Source organism: Chanodichthys erythropterus, chromosome 7 (genome assembly GCF_024489055.1).
Source record: "Chanodichthys erythropterus isolate Z2021 chromosome 7, ASM2448905v1, whole genome shotgun sequence".
NCBI lineage: Eukaryota > Metazoa > Chordata > Actinopteri > Cypriniformes > Xenocyprididae > Chanodichthys > Chanodichthys erythropterus.
Window position 1 is genome coordinate 6,432,282 of NC_090227.1, and position 18,194 is coordinate 6,450,475.

Consider the following 18,194-nt stretch of genomic DNA (forward strand, 5'->3'; position numbering starts at 1 on the left):
AAATGTCACTTTCCAGTACTGCTTTGTCTCACTAGAGGTCAGTATTTTGATTTAATTTCCTTAAATTAATCTTATGTAACATTTTTCATTCTGTCCCTAGTAACAATCTGCATACTGATATCCAACAGCGAAGTACAGGCTAGGCATGTTATGCCCTGAAAATGATTCATCACTGCAGTATGATTTTTAAAACTGACCTCTAACCCCCTAATCAGTGATAACAGAGCTCAGAGCTTTAAAACTAGGCTACAGTTTACTGACTCTTCATTACTACTATTGATAATTTAGCTCACCAAGATGCACTGCTTAATTGTGACAATCTTTTCATTTGTCCTTTTCTGTTCCGGAGACATGCTTCTGACACCTTGTGACAGGTTAGTTCCCATAATCTTCTTGATCAAGGCTTCATTGCTTAAATCTGAGCAGCTTTTCTGAATTATCCAATGAGATAACCACATTAAATATTAAGCTGAATATATTAGTGATTAATACTTGCGCACAAACTCTTACATTTGCAAATGTGTCTCTGTTGCTTGGTTTTTCTTATGTAAAATGAGCTTTGAAGTTGGTCCTCACCGTATTTTAAAAGACTTCAACAGCCACCAGATGGTATTCTCATTATGGCTGAACTTTGAGTCATTAACAAAGCAGGTGGAGTGTTGAATGCTGAGAAGCTGAGCTTTGAACCTTTTGTTAAAGAGCAGTAGAGAGAACATTATTGATCTTGGTTTTATGAGCTTAACCTGTGAGTGCCAGACCAACTACCCTGTTACTCTTGTGCCTCAGTTGCCTGACATGTGTTTGTTGCCACCAGCCCAATCTACTGCACAGGAGAAGTCCTGCGACAGGTCCAGATGGCTAAACTGTTTGATGATGACAAGTACTTTGTAGATATGAAGTTGACTACAGCTCCTGGTGAGTCAAACATGTTTGATTTGTTCTGATGCTCATCTGAAAAGGCCTGTGATTTCCTGCTATTCCCCTGCTTACCCATAGAGGTCGTTGTGGAGGCTTTTGCAAATCTGACCTCAGGGTTCCCAAACAAGACCGTCCCATCCTCAGAGCTACAGAAATTCCTGCAAACATACTTTGAAGAGCCGGGTAAGGAGTTTGAGCAGTGGACTCCTCCAGACTGGCATTCGAAGTAAGAATGTTTTTGTGTCATGTCATCTCGTTCCAGTCTGATTTTCTCAGAACACAAAAAGGAGGAATTTTGCATGGTGTAGAGCTTGAAGCCTCAGTCAACATTCACTTAGTATATGGAAAGAGCAGCCAGGACATTCTGCAAAATTACTCCTTTTGTGTTCCACTGAAGAAAGTAATTCATGTGAGTTTATAAAGGCATCTATTTGAATTTGAATGTTGTTCCCTGTTCCACAGACCAAAATTCTTATCCAGGGTGTCTGACTCTAAATATCGCAGTTGGGCTGAAGAACTGCATGGTTTGTGGAAGTCCCTTGGTCGAAAGGTAAATGAGTTTCATTAGAATCAGTGGAATGTAGAAACAGTTTTAATTCAGAAATTGCTGGCATTTTTCACAATTAATTGCAAAGAAATGTCAAGTAACACTGAATTAAATGTGAAATTAAGTAGAACGACTGAAATAGTAGTTTCTTGTAAAACATACTCCCAATGATTTGTTTTATTTACAACCTCAGAGGAAAAAAAAAAAACATAGACATGTATACAGGTGCTGGTCATATAATTAGAATATCATCAAAAAGTTGATCTATTTCACTAATACCATTCAAAAAGTGAAACATGTATATTATATTCATTCATTACACACAGACTGATATATTTCAAATGTTTCTTTTCATTTTGATCATTATAACTGACAACTAATGAAAATCCCAAATTCAGGATCTCAAAATTAGAATATTGCGAAAAGGTTCAATATTGGAGACACCTGGTGCCACACTCTAATCAGTTAATTAACTCAAAACACCTGCAAAGGCCTTTAAATGGTCTCTCAGTCTAGTTCTGTAGGCTACACAATCATGGGGAAGACTGCTGACTTGACAGTTGTCCAAAAGACAACCATTGACACCTTGCACAAGGAGGACAAGACACAAAAGGTCATTGCAAAAGAGGCTGGCTGTTCACAGAATTCTGTGTCCAACCACATTAATAGAGAGGTGAAGGGAAGGAAAAGATGTGGTCGAAAAACGTGTACAAGCAATAGGGATAACCGCACCCTGGAGAGGATTGTGAAACAAAACCCATTCAAAAATGTGGGGGAGATTCACAAAGAGTTGACTGCAGGTGGAGTCAGTGCTTCAAGAACCACTACGCACAGACGTATGTAAGGCATGGGTTTCAGCTGTCGCATTCCTTGTCAAGCCACTCTTGAACAACAGACAGCATCAGAAGCATCTTGCTTGAGCTAAAGACAAAAAGGACTGGACTGCTGCTGAGTGGTCCAAAGTTATGTTCTCTGATGAAAGTAAATTTTGCATTTCCTTTGGAAATCAGGGTCCCAGAGTCTGGAGGAAGAGAGGAGAGGCACACAATCCACGTTGCTTGAGGTCCAGTGTAAAGTTTCCACAGTCAGTGATGGTTTGGGGTGCCATATCATCTGCTGGTGTTGGTCCACTGTGTTTTCTGAGGTCCAAGGTCAACGCAGCCGTATACCAGGAAGTTTTAGAGCACTTCATGCTTCCTGCTGCTGACCAACTTTATGGAGATGCAGATTTCATTTTCCAACAGGACTTAGCACCTGCACACAGTGCCAAAGCTACCAGTACCTGGTTTAAGGACCATGGTATCCCTGTTCTTAATTGGCCAGCAAACTCGCCTGACCTTAACCCCATAGAAAATCTATGGGGTATTGTGAAGAGGAAGATGTGATATGCCAGACCCAACAATGCAGAAGAGCTGAAGGCCACTATCAGAGCAACCTGGGCTCTCATAACACCTGAGCAGTGCCACAGACCGATCGACTCCATGCCACGCCGCATTGCTACATTAATTCAGGCAAAAGGAGCCCCAACTAAGTATTGAGTGCTATACATGCTCATACTTTCATGTTCACACTTTTCAGTTGGCCAAGATTTCTAAAAATCCTTTCTTTTTATTGGTCTTAAGTAATATTCTAATTTTCTAAGATACTGAATTTGGGATTTTCCTTAGTTGTCAGTCATAATCATCAAAATTAAAAGAAATAAACATTTGAAATATATCAGTCTATGTGTAATGAATGAATATAATATACAAGTTTCACTTTTTGAATGGAATTAGTGAAATAAATCAAAATCGACCAGGGGCCGGTTGCATAAACCACTTAGACTAGTCTTAAAATTTAAGACACTAATGTTTTTTTTGAAGAGTGGTCCTAATTTTTTTAAAGTCTGTTACATAAAAAGGTAGATTGGTGTAATTTGAATTGGAAAAATAACATTGATTACCCCTTGGTTAACTGCAAGTTGGTCAAACTAGTTCTTAAGACACAGTCTTAATATAGTGACTAAGTTTATGCAACTGGGCCCAGCACGTGTGTGTGTGTGTGCGTGCGCATATATGTATGTGTTTGTTTGTTTATTTATTTATTATATATATATATATTTTATTTATTTATTTATTTTTTGTGTATGGGACTATGTATGAACTGCTACCTAATATTTATCTCGTTACTATATACGTGGCTGTGCAGATCCGTGATGATGTCAGAGACCACCCAGAGCTGTACTCGCAGATTTACACCCCACACCCAGTCGTCGTGCCTGGTGGCCGCTTTAGAGAACTCTATTACTGGTTAGTCTCTCTCTTTATCAAATACATACATACAAGTATTTACACAATAATTAGTGGTACTTGCTAATGCCAGTATTACTGTTATTGTTCATACTCACATTGTGTCCTAAGTGCTTATCATTATGCTTAACTGTATAAAACGAGGTCGGAACAAGTTTTCAGTGATTCAGACGTCATAGCCAGTGTTGGGTAAGTTACTCTAAAAAGTAATCAATTATTAGCTACTAATTACTTCATTGCATCTAACTACATCACAATAGTGTAATTGGATTTCTTTACTAATTACTGGTCTAAAAAGTATTTAATTACTTATTACTAATTACTTCTAAATCCCATATCAACCTCGACCAGTTAAAAAAACAAGGATAGGCATGAAACTGATGCAAAATTATATTTATTTGAAAGAATTAAGAGCACTTATTCTTGAACTGACCAAACTATTTAAAGGGAGATGGTTACTTTAAAAACATACATTTTAACATCAGACATTACATCTTGATGTTAAATCCCCTGTTTTATTTAATGCAATTATATCAGAAGTAACTATAATTACAGAAAAAATTAAAGAGTTAGTTCACCCAAAAATGATATTTCTGTCATTTATTACTCACCCTCATGCTGTTCTACACCCCCAAAAGACCTTTGTTCATCTTCAGAACTCTGCATTGACAGCAAGATCATTTCCTTTTTCAGTGCCTAGAAAGATACTAAAGACGTATTTAAAACAGTTCATGTGACTACAGTGGTTCAACCTTAATATTATAAATCGATGAGAATACTTTTTGTGTGCCAAAAAAGCAAAACAAAATAGCAGTTTACAATATCTAGTGAGGGGCGATTTCAAAACACTGCTTCATGATGCTTTGAAGCTTTAAAAATCTTCTGTTTCGAATCAGTGGTTCGGAGCGTCTATCAAACTGCCAAATTCACTCCCCCCAATGGTGAACCATTGAAATTTCAAAACAAAAGATCCGTAAAGCTTTGAAGCTTCATGAAGCAGTGTTTTGAAATGGCCCATCACTAGATATTGTTGAATAAAGTCGTTGTTTTTTTTGTTTTTTTTTTGGTGCACAAAGTATTCTCGTCACTTCATAACATTAAGTTTGAACCACTGTAGTCACATGAACTGTTTTAACATGTTTTAGTACCTTTCTGGGCATTGAAAAAGGAAATGATCTTGCTGGCAATGGAGGCCTCTTTGAGCCATCGGATTTTATCAAAAATATCTTAATTCCTGTTCCAAAGATGAACAAAGGTCTTATGGGTGTGGAGTGACATGAGGGTGAGTAATTAATGACAGAATTAACCCTTTAAGAGTAACCCCTTACTTTATTTTTTCAAGGGAAATGGTTGGGTCAAGTGGTTTAAGCTTTATGTTTTATGAAGTGACATGAGTGCTTTGTTTGTGCATAAAAACATAATTTAACACTTTATTTACAAAATATTAATCTCCAACGCGTGTTCATGCAACATCGTCTTAATATTTAATATTTTGTAAATAAATTGGTAAATTGTTTTTTGCGCAAACAAAGCACTCCTGTTGCTTGATAAAATTGAGTCACTGGATTACTTTAATGATGTCTTTACTACCTTTCTGGGGCTTGAAAGTGATAGTTTCATAGGCTGTCAATGGAGAGACAGAAAGCTCTCAAATTTCATTAAAAAGATTTTCATTTGTGTTCCAAAGATGAACGACAATCTTACGGTTTTGGAACTAGATGGGGTCTTACCCCAAGGGTCTAATTGTATCTTTTTACTTCAAAATAAAATGTTTACTCCACAAATCCAAAAACATTTGGTGGGTCATCGTACCCCATGTAACACTACATGCACAGTCAGTTTTTTGTCTTTTTCTTTTTTCTAACTGAATGTCACACTATTATTATTATTATTATTATTATTATTATCCACAAGGTGGACCACCCAGAAAATCATAGCAGCAAGCTAAAAACTACTCAGAACACCTTAAAGTCACATGAAATGAAAACTGCAATAGTCTTTTCTTCCCTATTGTGAGGCATATAGTGAAATGACTTCTCAAATTAGAAAAAATGTAGGGCAGGACTTGATTTTGTCAATCAAGAATTGATTGGATTGTTGATGTTTGTTATTGCTGAGTATGAGTGACAGGTTGCTGAAGGGAGGCTTTACTGGCCAGCATGCACTCATGAACATTCAATATTGTCAATTTTGATTTCATGGTGACAAAGCAGTACCCTGACAACTACGCACAACACCCTAGCATCATAATGCTGAGTTCTGTACTGGCAAGAACCACTCGTATTTTCTTCAGACAATGTAATAATCAAGGTAATGCTGTGTTTTTTGTTATTCAGGGACTCATACTGGGTAATAAACGGCCTTCTTTTGTCTGAGATGACCGAGACAGCTCGAGGAATGATTCTAAACTTCATGTTCCTTGTGGAAAGGTGCACTCTTTTTTTGCACTTTTCTCCAAATGCGCACACACATAGATGTGCTGCAGATCTAAATAGCCTTTTAACAGTTTTAACAGTCAATTAAATGCTCACACTCCAGTTGTATTGTTTTAAAACAGTACCACTAAATAACAGGAATATTCCACTTCAAATTCTTTAATTCATTATTCACCCTCATGTCGTAATTATTTTAATAAATAACATGAAATATTATCCCTTTTAATTCCATTTAGATACGGTTTTGTCCCAAACGGTGGTCGGGTTTATTACGAGCGCCGCAGTCAGCCCCCCTTCCTTCCCCTAATGGTGGAAAGCTTCTATGAGGTCACCAGAGACAAAGACTTCCTCGGGTAACCTTTCCTACTAAATTGCCTTCCTGCAGGGTTGTTGAATATTGAGGTGTTGCGCTCAACTGCTCTGAACAACACCTCTGCACCGCATGTGCTCTGTGTGTGTTTAGGCAGGTTTTGCCAGCGCTGGAAAGAGAGTACAGCTTTTGGATGCAGAATCGCTCTCATGTTGTGGCAATAAATGGACTGACTCACATCCTGAATCAGTATAACGTACCAGTGGACAGGCCCAGGTAAGACCGTGCATTAACACTCAAGGTCACTGCAAAAGCAAAATGGAAAAATAAGAAAGTATATTTTGCATAGACAAATAATAGCTATTTTTGAACCATTTTGGTTATTTAGCCATTATTTAGGGGCACATTTCTCCAAAAATACTCATTATTGTAATGTATTTTTTGTGTTTATGATTATTCTTAGTGTTGACTGTCATTTGACTGTGATATTTTGTTGTAATACAGTTACAGTATTGTAATGAAAAAATACTGCAATGCAATATTTTTATAATTAGCTATATATATATATATATATATATATATATATATATATATATATAAGAAATGCATGTATAGTTTTTATCCATTTTTATGAGTAACATTAAGTTTTAGTTATTTAAGAACTAAAATGAAAATAATAAATGTAGCCTTGACAACTATTTCAATTTTTTTCAGTGTTTTTATGGCTGCAGTTTTAGTTAACCAAAATAACCTTTCATAAAACATTACCATAATATATATTTTTAATTGTTTACTAAATAATCTTCAACTCAACATCCCCCAATTCACATTGCAGTAATGGGGGAAAAAAATCAAATAATAATCTCATTCTTATTACTGTGAATACTGTAATAAAGTAAAACATCTGGATGCTTTACAGTATAGAAATCTGACTATTTGCAGGCCTGAGTCCTACAGTGATGATGTCGAACTGGCTGAGGGTCTGTCAACAGGTAAGAATCCAGGGGCTTTATAGATGCCAAAATGGCATCTTGAGCTCTGATTCAGGAATCATCACACTGTATTTTCACCTACTAATATTTAAATGCCTTCATATGCCTCAACAAGATGAACATTAAAGGGGTCATATTAAAGTGCCCCATTATGCTTTTATTTTTGATTCTTTTTATAAAGATATTACCATTCATGTAGTTTGTAATATGGCTGTTTGTGAATGTAAAGCTTTGCAAAGTTTCAAAGATCAAAGTGCATGATAAATGGAGTTAATGTCTCACAAAAAAAGAGAAAAGAATTGAAACTGCCTGTAACGAGTCATCAGCAGTGTTCCCAGATATTTTCAAAGGAAAGTAGCTGGAGCCTGCTCAAAAAGTTGATAAATTTCGCTAGATGTTGTCATGTTCCAATTCCCTCCACTTTACATCTATTTTCTCTCCTAATTCATGCTCACATACTTTATTTTAATATAAAATATAGGCCAATGTCCAATAAAGCTGTTCACATGTCCAGTTTTCTGACAGAAAATATGTAAGAGTATGATATAGTGACTGACTACGTTAACCAGCAGTCCAAAAATTTGCTAGATTTGTAACTAGAAAAAGGGGTATGAAATGTCACTAAATGTAGTTTGCAACACTCGTTGTCTGATCTTATTTCCTACACAAACCTTTGTAGGTTTGTAACAAATATTCATAATCCCAGCCTATGGTTTTCATTGTCACTGTCACATTTCTTTTCACTGTCCTTGTGTGCGTTTATGTGCTTGTGTATTACAGAGGCTCAGAAGAGACTTTGGATGGAACTGACATCTGGGGCAGAGTCCGGCTGGGATTTCTCTTCTCGCTGGTATATAGACAGCACAGGCAGAAACAACGGCACCCTGAGCGACACACAGACGAGCTCCGTCCTGCCTGCTGACCTCAATGCCATTATGTGCCGCAATGAGCGCCTGCTGGCCTCTTTCCACAGGATTCTGGGTAAAAGAGTAAAAACACACTTATTTGTGTATATATGTACTGTAAATATACATATTCATAAATATCCTTTAGTAAATTGTAATGGTCCATTTTTAATAAATCATCAAATATAATTATCACATATAACAAATATTTATAGAATGGTAATGAAATATTGATTTAATTAATTTTTATTAATGTACTTAATAATTTAACAACTTAAATGGCAAGTGTTTTATCTTTTACTAAGGTCACATTATTAAACCAGAAGATTGCACATGGAGGAAACTATACATTAATTGATGGTTCAAATATTCGGCTATCACCTGTAGTTAATCAGTTAATGTCATTTACTTTAGTAACTTCATTAGGCTAGTGCTTTAAGGATGGACGATGGTCATCTGTGTTTTCTAAGCACTGAAATTAGATATTTATTATTTATTTAATAATATATATTTAGGTACACATTCAAATGTGTTCATTAGTATTTTTTAATATAATTATTAACATATATTAATATGTATTTAACAGGGCAAACACTCACACAAAGTGTCTAAATATTTCAGAGGGCCACTGTAAATGAAAATCATAATGGGTGTGGTAAAACCACTGTTCAAAAGTTTGATGTTAAGATTTTTTTGTTTTTGAAAGCCGTCTAATGCTCTGTTCTTATTAGATCAAAAATACAGTAAAAACAGTAATATTTTGAAATATTATTACAATTTACAATTACTGTTCTATTTTAATACATTTTAATCTATTCCTGTCAAAGCGAATTTTCAGCATCGATACTCCAGTCTTCAGTGTCACATGATCCTTCAGAAATTAATATGCTGATTTGGTGCTCAAGAAACATTTCTTCTTATTATTATTAATGTTGAAATGGTTGTGCTGCTTAATATATTTCTTGAAACCTTTTTACATTTAGAAAAAAACAGCATTTATTTGAAATAGAAATATTTTGTAACAATACATAGTCTTTAAAGTATCAAAGTATTAATTTCTTTCAAACGTTTGAATGGTTGTGTATATTAGATAAAAATGCTTGTTTAGTTTCCTTAGGTAACATGGTAAGGTAGCAGTGTATGATTTGTGTGTTTTATTAAAAGCACTCAGGGATTTTTTTTTTTTTTTTCTGACTTCTGTTTCCTGTAGGTAATGAAGATAAGGCAGCAGAATATGACAAGGCACTTTCTGCTAGAATTGAAGCAGTTGAAAGTCTACTGTGGGATGCAGAGAGAGGAGCCTGGTTTGATTTCAGCCTGGTGAACGAGACGCGGCACCTGTCCTTCTACCCATCTAACCTGGCACCTCTCTGGGCACGCTGTTACTCTAAGCCGGAGATGGGCGATCAGGCCGTGCAGTACCTAAGAGTGAGCCGGTCACATTACAAACCCTTCTGTCACTTACTAACCCTTTTATAGTAGGTGATTTTGTGGGCACATCGACTGTATACAACATATGCAATGCTTCCTTCCTGCAGACAAGCTCCAGATGTCTCACCATCTGACCTAATGCTGCTTTAATTAGCACCTTCCATGCACACTCACAGTAAATTAATATTGTAATGTGTTTATATATAATATATTCTTTCTTGAGAAACACCACTGTTCATTTCCCAGCTTGTTCTCTATTGATTTATAAAGGGTCTTAAATAATAGCAGTATTTTTAAGCTTCACAGGAAGAAGTGAGACTTCAAACAGGGAGGTTCCTAATTCCCATCTTGTTTCTGAAGCAAACTCCATGCTCAACAGCAGATGGCACTCTTTGCACATTATTTTTACAAACCTTCTCTGAAACCTTTCTCTTTCTCTGTTTAGGCCAGTGGAGGTCTGGACTATCCTAACGGGGTCCCCACCTCTCTTAGTGAAAGTGGGCAGCAGTGGGACATGCCCAACGCCTGGCCTCCGCTTCAACACATGATTATAGAAGGTATATGGTCACCTAATCTTGTTTTTTTGTGACTTTAAAGTCAACATGAAACACAAGTCAAATGTATTTGTATCGCATTGTACACATTGTTTCAAAATAGCTTTACAGAAAATCATGTTAATGTTTGTACTGTAATTTCTTCATATCTTCATGCCTTACAGTTGCAATTAGCATATTAGAGCTGGGTGATAATGTAGTTTACATTCTGCGACAGTTAAAACAATCAAGCAGTTAATATATGATATATAGGAAATATCGCCCCACACATACTGTTTGTATGCGGATAAAGATGAACATACTTATACATCCAACTTTAAAGGGCTGAGTGATTTAATATAGTTACATTTTGTATAGGGGGAAAAAACAGGCAGATTTGCTACAATGTTATTTTAGTTTTTATTCTGGTTTTATAATATTTTGAATGAGCATTTATTTTTTTATAATTTTAGTTTTCATGTTAATTTTAGATTAACTTTTTAAATTTTTTTTTTAATTACTATTTTGTTTTGTTTTTTTTTTGTTTTGTTTTTTATTTGTTTTAGTTTAATTTTATTTTTTTATTTATTTCCAGTTAATAATTTTAGTGACTCAAACTAAAAACAAGTTTAAGTTTTTATTGGTAAAGCAGCATTTACTTTTTTTTTTTTTCCAAATAATATTTGTATTTTATATTTCAGCTTTGACAGAAATGTTTTAATAGTTTTTTGTTAATAAGCACTCTAATTTGCTTATTAATTAGTATAAATCGCTTTATGTGAGTGTACTACTGTATGTGACTTAAAGGGATAGTTCACCCAAAAATGAAAAATTCTGTCATTTACTCACCCTCGTCCCCCCATTGACTACCATAATATTTATTTTCCCTACTATGGTAGTAAATGGGGAGCGAGATCTGTTTGGTTACTGACATTCTTCCAAATATCTTCCTTTGTGTTCAGCAGAACAAAGAAATTCTAACAGGTTTGGAACAACTTGAGGGTGAATAAATGATGACAGAATTTTCATTTTTGGGTGAACTATCCCTTTAAATGGATCCTATTTACTTTCTAAGTACATATTCTTGGTTTCATTGTGCATTATTCATCAGTTAATTTGTCTGTATTATTTTTTTGTTCAAACTGACAAACTAGACTCTGTCTGTTCCTGACTCTGTCTCCATCAGGATGCCATTTGTCCTGATAATCAGCCCTATCTTTAGTCTGGTTGCTAACTGACACTGTGATTCACACTTGTTCTCTCATGCAAACCCAACAGCAGTGTGATGTTTAGCCTTATGTAATGAGTGTGTGTGGGCTGTGTAGTTCTTTGACCTATTAATAGAACAGAAAGTAATAAATGATGAGCTACATCTGTTGGGCCAAACATTTTGCAACATTTGCAATTGTATGAATGCATGATCTAATGTTCACCCTTCCAAGAATGCACAGGATATTGGTTAATGTTATCTGGTAGCCAGTACCTCTCTAGGTCATTGGTTATTTCATAAAGTGGCGAATCAACACTGTATGCCATTACAATTGCAGTTTCATTTATTTTTCTTGATGGTCCACTTTAGACACTCTGCAACTACATGTCAACTAACTCTCCTTAGAGTATTTGTAGGCTGTAGTAGACTGTTAGGTTAGGGTTCATGCTAGTAGAATAAGTTGACGTGTAATTGTAAAGTTACGTATAGACAGTAGAATGTCTGTTGGGGGACCAGCAAAGTAAAGTGTTAGCAGATATTAAGCAGACAGTCTAGTACTCTAATGACTGGTAGTCGACATATTGACATTACTTATAGTTAGTATAATATCTAAAGTGGGCCATTGAAATAGTGTTTTTATATTATAATATAATATAATATAATATATATATATATATATATATATATATATGTATGTATGTATGTATGTATGTATATATATATATATATATATATATATATATATATGTATGTATGTATGTATGTATGTATATATATATATATATATATATATATATATGTATATATATATGTATATATATATATGTATATGTATTGGAACAGGAAGGGGCCATCCCCAAACTGTTTCTACAAAGTTGGGAGCATGAAATTGTTCAAAATGTCTTGGTTTGCTGAAGCATTAAGAGTGCCTTTCATTGGAACTAAGGGGCCAAGCCCAACCCCTGAAAAACAACCCCACACCATAATCCCCCTCTACCAAACTTTACACTTGGCACAATGCAGTCAGGCAAGTACCGTTCTCCTGGCAACCGTCAAACCCAGACTCATTCATCTGATTGGCAGACAGAGAAGCGTGATTTGTCACTCCAGAGAACACGTCTCCACTGCTCCAGAGTCCAGTGGCGGCGTGCTTTACACCACTGCATCTGTCGTTTTGCACTGTGCTTGATGTAAGGCTTGGATGCAGCTGCTCAGCCATGGAAACCCATTCCATGAAGTTCTCTACACACTGTTCTTGAGCTAATCTGAAGGCCACACAAAGTTTTGAGGTCTGTAGCTATTGACTCTGCAGAAAGTTGGCGACTTCTGCACACTGTGCACCTCAGCATGCTCTGACCCCGCTCTGTGATTATACATGGCCTACCACTTTGTGGCTGAGTTGCTGTTGTTCCCAATTGCTTCCACGTTGTTATAATACCACTAACAGTTGACCGTGGAAAATTTAGTAGTGAGAATTTCACGAATGGACTTATTGCACAGGTATCTATCACGGTACCACGCTTGAATTTACTGAGCTTCTGAGAGCGACCCATTCTTTCACAAATGTTTGTAGAAGCAGTCTGCACACCAAGGTTCTTGATTTTATACACATGTGGCCATGGAAGTTATTGGAACACCTGAATTCAAAGATTTGGAGAGGTTACTTTTGGCTATATGAGAGAGAGTGTGTGTGTGTGTGTGTGTGTGTGTTTTGGGAACAAAAAGGATTGGCAGAGAACATCCCTGAAAAAAAAGTGTAATCCTAGACAATAACAGTTTGGTTTTCTTCCAACTCCTGACAGTGGTTTACTGTGTATCCAAAGGCACAGACAGGCTGTAATACATCAGCATCAAACACATTTTGCACATCAGCCACTTTAGCTATAACTTGAAGCAGTGTGTCTGAAAAATCTTCAGTGTGAACTAAATCAAATTTTTCCCTTCAAAATTCAATTTGCCTGCTGTCACATCTTGTCTATGAGTTTGGGAAGTGACTATTAAGATGTGATTAATGATTCTCAGTAGTTGGTGAATTTGCCATTTAAATGACCCACCCACTTCTCACCCCATCCATCATGTCTTTGCAGGTCTCTCCAGGCTCGATTCAGCCCACGCTAAAGAGCTCGCCTTCAGTTTGGCCCAACGGTGGATGCAGACCAACTGGCGGGCTTACATCAAATATGAGGCCATGTTTGAGAAGGTTAAGTCCACTAAAATTCACTCTGGGCTGTGTCCAAAATCACCCCCTATACTCTTATATAGTGCAGTATTTGAGGGAACAACCATTTGTAGTGGTGTTCAAAACCATAATGGATATTATAGAGAGCATTCTTTCAATCCCATAATGAAACACAAGGAGTGTACAACCAATGTACACTCAATGGCTAGCTGCTAGAGAATATTCATGGTTCCTGTCCATGTGTCTTGTAGAAAAGGGTGTCTTCCGGAATGCTCGCTCATTTTTATTCACTCACGCAGTGAACTATAGTAGTAGAGTAATGAAGGGAATAGTGACAATTTTTGTAATAGGGGCCACTTTTGGATACAGCACTGCATTGTCATGAAAGTTAATCATTTGCATGTGTTATTAATCTGGTCAATTTAAACATTCAAGCGATTTTTAGCCATTCAGATTCAAGCATAAGACGACGCGAAAGAGAACGCAATTCAGTACTCGCATACTGTTTTAAATGGCTCACAAGTACTGAATCGAGTTCTCTTTCACGTCGTCTTGCTCTTAAATGGAAAAATACAGTGTAAAATAAAGTGTCAAAATCCCCATCATTGCGATTATTCACATAAACACTGTCAGTTATGTCTTAACTGAGCTTAATGAGAAAGAAAACACATGTGTAACAGTATATTGGATCCGTGCATTCAGTGACAGCAGCCTAATTGTTTGTCAATGTTAATCAAACAACAAAAGACAAAGAGAAAGTAACTCACTGATCTTGTCTTCTATAACGTTAATAATGATTAATCTATATTTAATTTATACAGTAAAGACTATGCAGTGTTATTTCACATTTGGTTAATTTCTGTACTTGAGTACTGTTAGACTTGCCTGAAAAAAACTTAAAACTTAAACTGTTTATATCTTTCTTCTGTTGTATTTATTTGAGCTGTTGCTTGTAATTTGTTTCTTTGTCCTCATTTTATTAGTGAAGACTCACTTGTTTTCAATCAATTTTGAGCTTTATATTAGTTAGGCTAGTAGTTTTTCGATCAATTGAGAATTGTGAAATTTCACCGGTATCTAAAATATTGGTGACTTATTTACTAGAATACGTTACATGGGTCATAACAACAACAACAACAACAACAAAAACAAAATTTTTTATTTTATTTATTTGGTCTCACTTTAGTTTAGTCTCCAATTCTCACTATTTAACTATGATTTTTGCCTCAAACTCTTAATTACTCTTAATTCTGTCATTCATTACTCACCCTCATGTCGTTCCACACCCATAAGACCTTCATACATCATCGGAACACAAATTAAGATATTTAAAAAAAAATCCTTGCTTTGAAGCTTTGAAGCTTTATGAATCTTTTGTTTTGAATCAGTGGTTCGGAGTGTTTATCACATGATTTCAGTAAACAAGGCTTCGTTATGTCATAAGTGTTTTGAAATTTCAGTGGTTCACCACTGGGGGGCGTGACTCTGGCAGTTTGATACACGCTCCGAACCACTGATTCGAAACCAAAGATTCGTAAATCTTCGAAGCTTCATGAAGCAGTGTTTTGAAATTGGAATGCAGAATTGAAATGCACGTGTCTTATCGAATCTCCGGTTCTCGGAAATTTAGAACCAGTTCTAAAGTGGGACTCTAGCGGACACCAAGAAAAAGTGAGCAGCTGGTCATGTGATCTCATTATGCCAGTCTCAATGAGGCGATCTGCTCAATGTAAAATTTCATTCTGAACAGCCATTGTTTCTTGCTAATGGTGCACACTAATGACACACAACATCTTTAAATGGATCTAAAAATGTAAAATATTATTGGAAATGCTGCTTTCTTTAAAAATATGTAGATTGTAAATTAATATGTTATGTCTTAGTGTTCACTTAACTTCTTTTTCTCTGCAATTCTCTTCACCCCATGTCCTTGTTACAGTACGATGTCAATGGTGATGGAAAGCCCGGAGGAGGTGGCGAGTATGAAGTTCAGGTATTAATGGTCTGTTCATATTTACATATTCAGATTCATAAATCTGCTTCGGAGCTGGGCACAGCGCTTCAGAGACATTTTAATCTCTGGAGGAATTAGGGGTAAATTAGAGTTCTTCAGCCCAGCAGAACCATTCTTGAAATGTAGAATCTCATTTTCTCCCAGACCCTGAGGACCAACAGAGTGTCTAGAGAAGAAACGGCAAATTAATAGAAGCTCAGATCATCAAATTCCAAGTTCATAGAATAAATTTCAAAAGATGTATCATGGAAAGTCTTTTTTTTTTTTTTTATCAGACTTTGGCATTAGTGTCGCAAGCATCAGTATTGCTTTTGCTGAACTCTAACCGTATTAAACTTGGGCGAATAACTTGCGCAAAGAAACATGACTGACAACCCAAACCCTCACTCTTGATTTTTTTTTTTTTTGCCATAGTTGGGATTCGGATGGACAAATGGGATTGCTCTGCAGTTGCTCGACCAGTATGGTGATAGGCTGAGCTCTGGAGGTTGTGTCCTGAATGCCAACATTCTGATTGGACTCATCTATCCCATATTAAAATCTCTGTTCTAATTCTGATCCATGAAGTCTGGAGGCTGAAGCAGAGAAACATGAGCAAATCCCACATCTCTATTAAACAGTTGAAGCTGAAATGATTCGATCGATGTCATTCTGTCTGACTTGCTTGCTCTTTTGGTGTCCTGTTGTCTTTTTTGTCTTTAATTTGCAGAATCAATTCATCATATTGTACCTGTTGTTGTTAGTAAGAGAGAATTACATGGGTCAATATCACATATTTCTTTTTTGGGTGAAATAAGACATTATATAAGACTCATAAATATTGTTTAATGGACCTGAGCTGACATGAGCTAACAATGACTATTTGTATTTTTTTATTAACAGTATTTATTAATCTTTGCAAATGATAGTATCAAATTAATTTAGTTAATGCATTAGTTAACCAATGGGACCTTTTTGTAAAGCATTACCAATAGTTTTGTAATTTTTACAAAGTTATGTACACTCATATGAAGACTGCATGTTTTCATCAGATTTACCCAGAAGTAAAATAATAATAATAATAATAATAAAAACAGTCTGGAAGGCTGTGATATGAACATGTAGCTGATCTTCCAATGGAAAATAGTAGATAGCATGTTATATTTCAGGTTCATTGTCTTAGGTAGTAATTAATGTCGCTGCAGTGGCAGGATCAGGAGATTATCATTATGACTAAAACTTAGCTGACATTACAAATGGTAATTTGCTCTAATCCAATTAAAAGGCTTATTGCGGAACTTTGCACATGCTGTATAAGGAGTATGATCATTAAAAGTGTTCCTGTTTGATGTGTGTACAAATGTATTTTTAAAGAGTGTGTGTGTGTACTAGTATGACCTACATTATGAGGACCCTAAAGCCTTATATTGTAGTTTGTATTCAGGTGTCAGGCCAGGCCCCCTACATTTATGAGGACATTCCGATGTCCTTGTAATTCAAAACACTGAATAAACATACTAAATTATTATTATTATTATTATTATTTTTTTTTGCAGAAAGTTTTCTGTGATTCATAAGTTTAGATGTTAGGGTTAGGTTCTAGAAAATCTCATTAGCTCTGTATAAAATCCATTACGCCTATGGAATGTCCTCATAATGATAGGTGTGCCAACGTGTGTGTGTGTTGACATTTGCTTTCACTTTTAGTCTCTGGGCTTTATAGTTACCTTCTTCTAGGTAGTGTGTGTGAAGGTCATACAGGCCAAATCTGAAGAGTGGCCACATTGTCAGAATTTTTTTTTTTTTTTTTATCAAGAAAAGCATTTCCCAGAAAGGACAGAAGAAAGAGCGAGCTAAGATGAAGTGATTGTGATTCTGCAGGTATAGCTCATCGTCATACCAGTGGGAACACAATGATGGCTGAAGTGTTTTCGTTCATCTCATTACCTATTTATTCTTGCTGAATTGAAATTGCACAAAAAGTTCGATAAGCTATGAAACATTTTCACCAGAGCTGCCTGCTTGATCAGCGGTCTGTGTCTGTGGTGTTGTGTCTTTTAAATCGTGACTGGCATAAAATCTCAACATGTCTTAATGTACTGAATAAAATATTAAATGGAAATTATATTAGTTGTTTCTTGTTTATCACAAGCAAACATGTGGTAAAAACGTATGTGTGTGTGTTCAGCAGTGGCCAAAATTGATGTCCGGATGGGAAATAATTGTTTTTAATGACCCTACAAGTTCAATTAAACTGTATATAAACTATGTTGCTGTCTGGGGTCCCACCTCGCAACTTACAGGACTTAAAGGATCTGCTGCTAACATCTGGGACCAGATACCACAGCACACCTTCAGTGGTCTAGTGGAGTCCATGCCTTGACGGGTGAGGGCTGTTTTGGCACCAAAAGTGGGACCAACACAGGGGTAGGCAAGTTCGGTCCTAGAGAGTC

General features: G+C 36.0%; 1 protein-coding gene across 2 annotated transcripts; it reads left to right on the forward strand.

The window, feature by feature from the left end:
* Nucleotides 1-24: 24 nt before the first annotated feature.
* On the forward strand, nt 25-17,820 carry treh (trehalase (brush-border membrane glycoprotein)). 2 transcript variants are annotated; one of them, XM_067389722.1, is made up of 15 exons: nt 25-374; nt 815-915; nt 997-1,144; nt 1,381-1,468; nt 3,653-3,753; nt 6,090-6,182; nt 6,425-6,541; nt 6,652-6,774; nt 7,441-7,490; nt 8,271-8,471; nt 9,606-9,823; nt 10,272-10,383; nt 13,657-13,769; nt 15,688-15,741; nt 16,177-17,820. In XM_067389722.1, exons 1-15 carry the CDS (start codon nt 298-300, stop codon nt 16,312-16,314), a joined length of 1,734 nt encoding a protein of 577 aa, XP_067245823.1. In that variant the 5' UTR covers nt 25-297; the 3' UTR covers nt 16,315-17,820. The 2 variants fall into 2 exon arrangements, with proteins under 2 accessions (XP_067245823.1, XP_067245821.1); XM_067389720.1 differs by lacking the exon at nt 16,177-17,820 and having other exon boundaries at nt 13,657-15,821.
* The last annotated feature ends 374 nt before the right edge of the window (nt 17,821-18,194 follow it).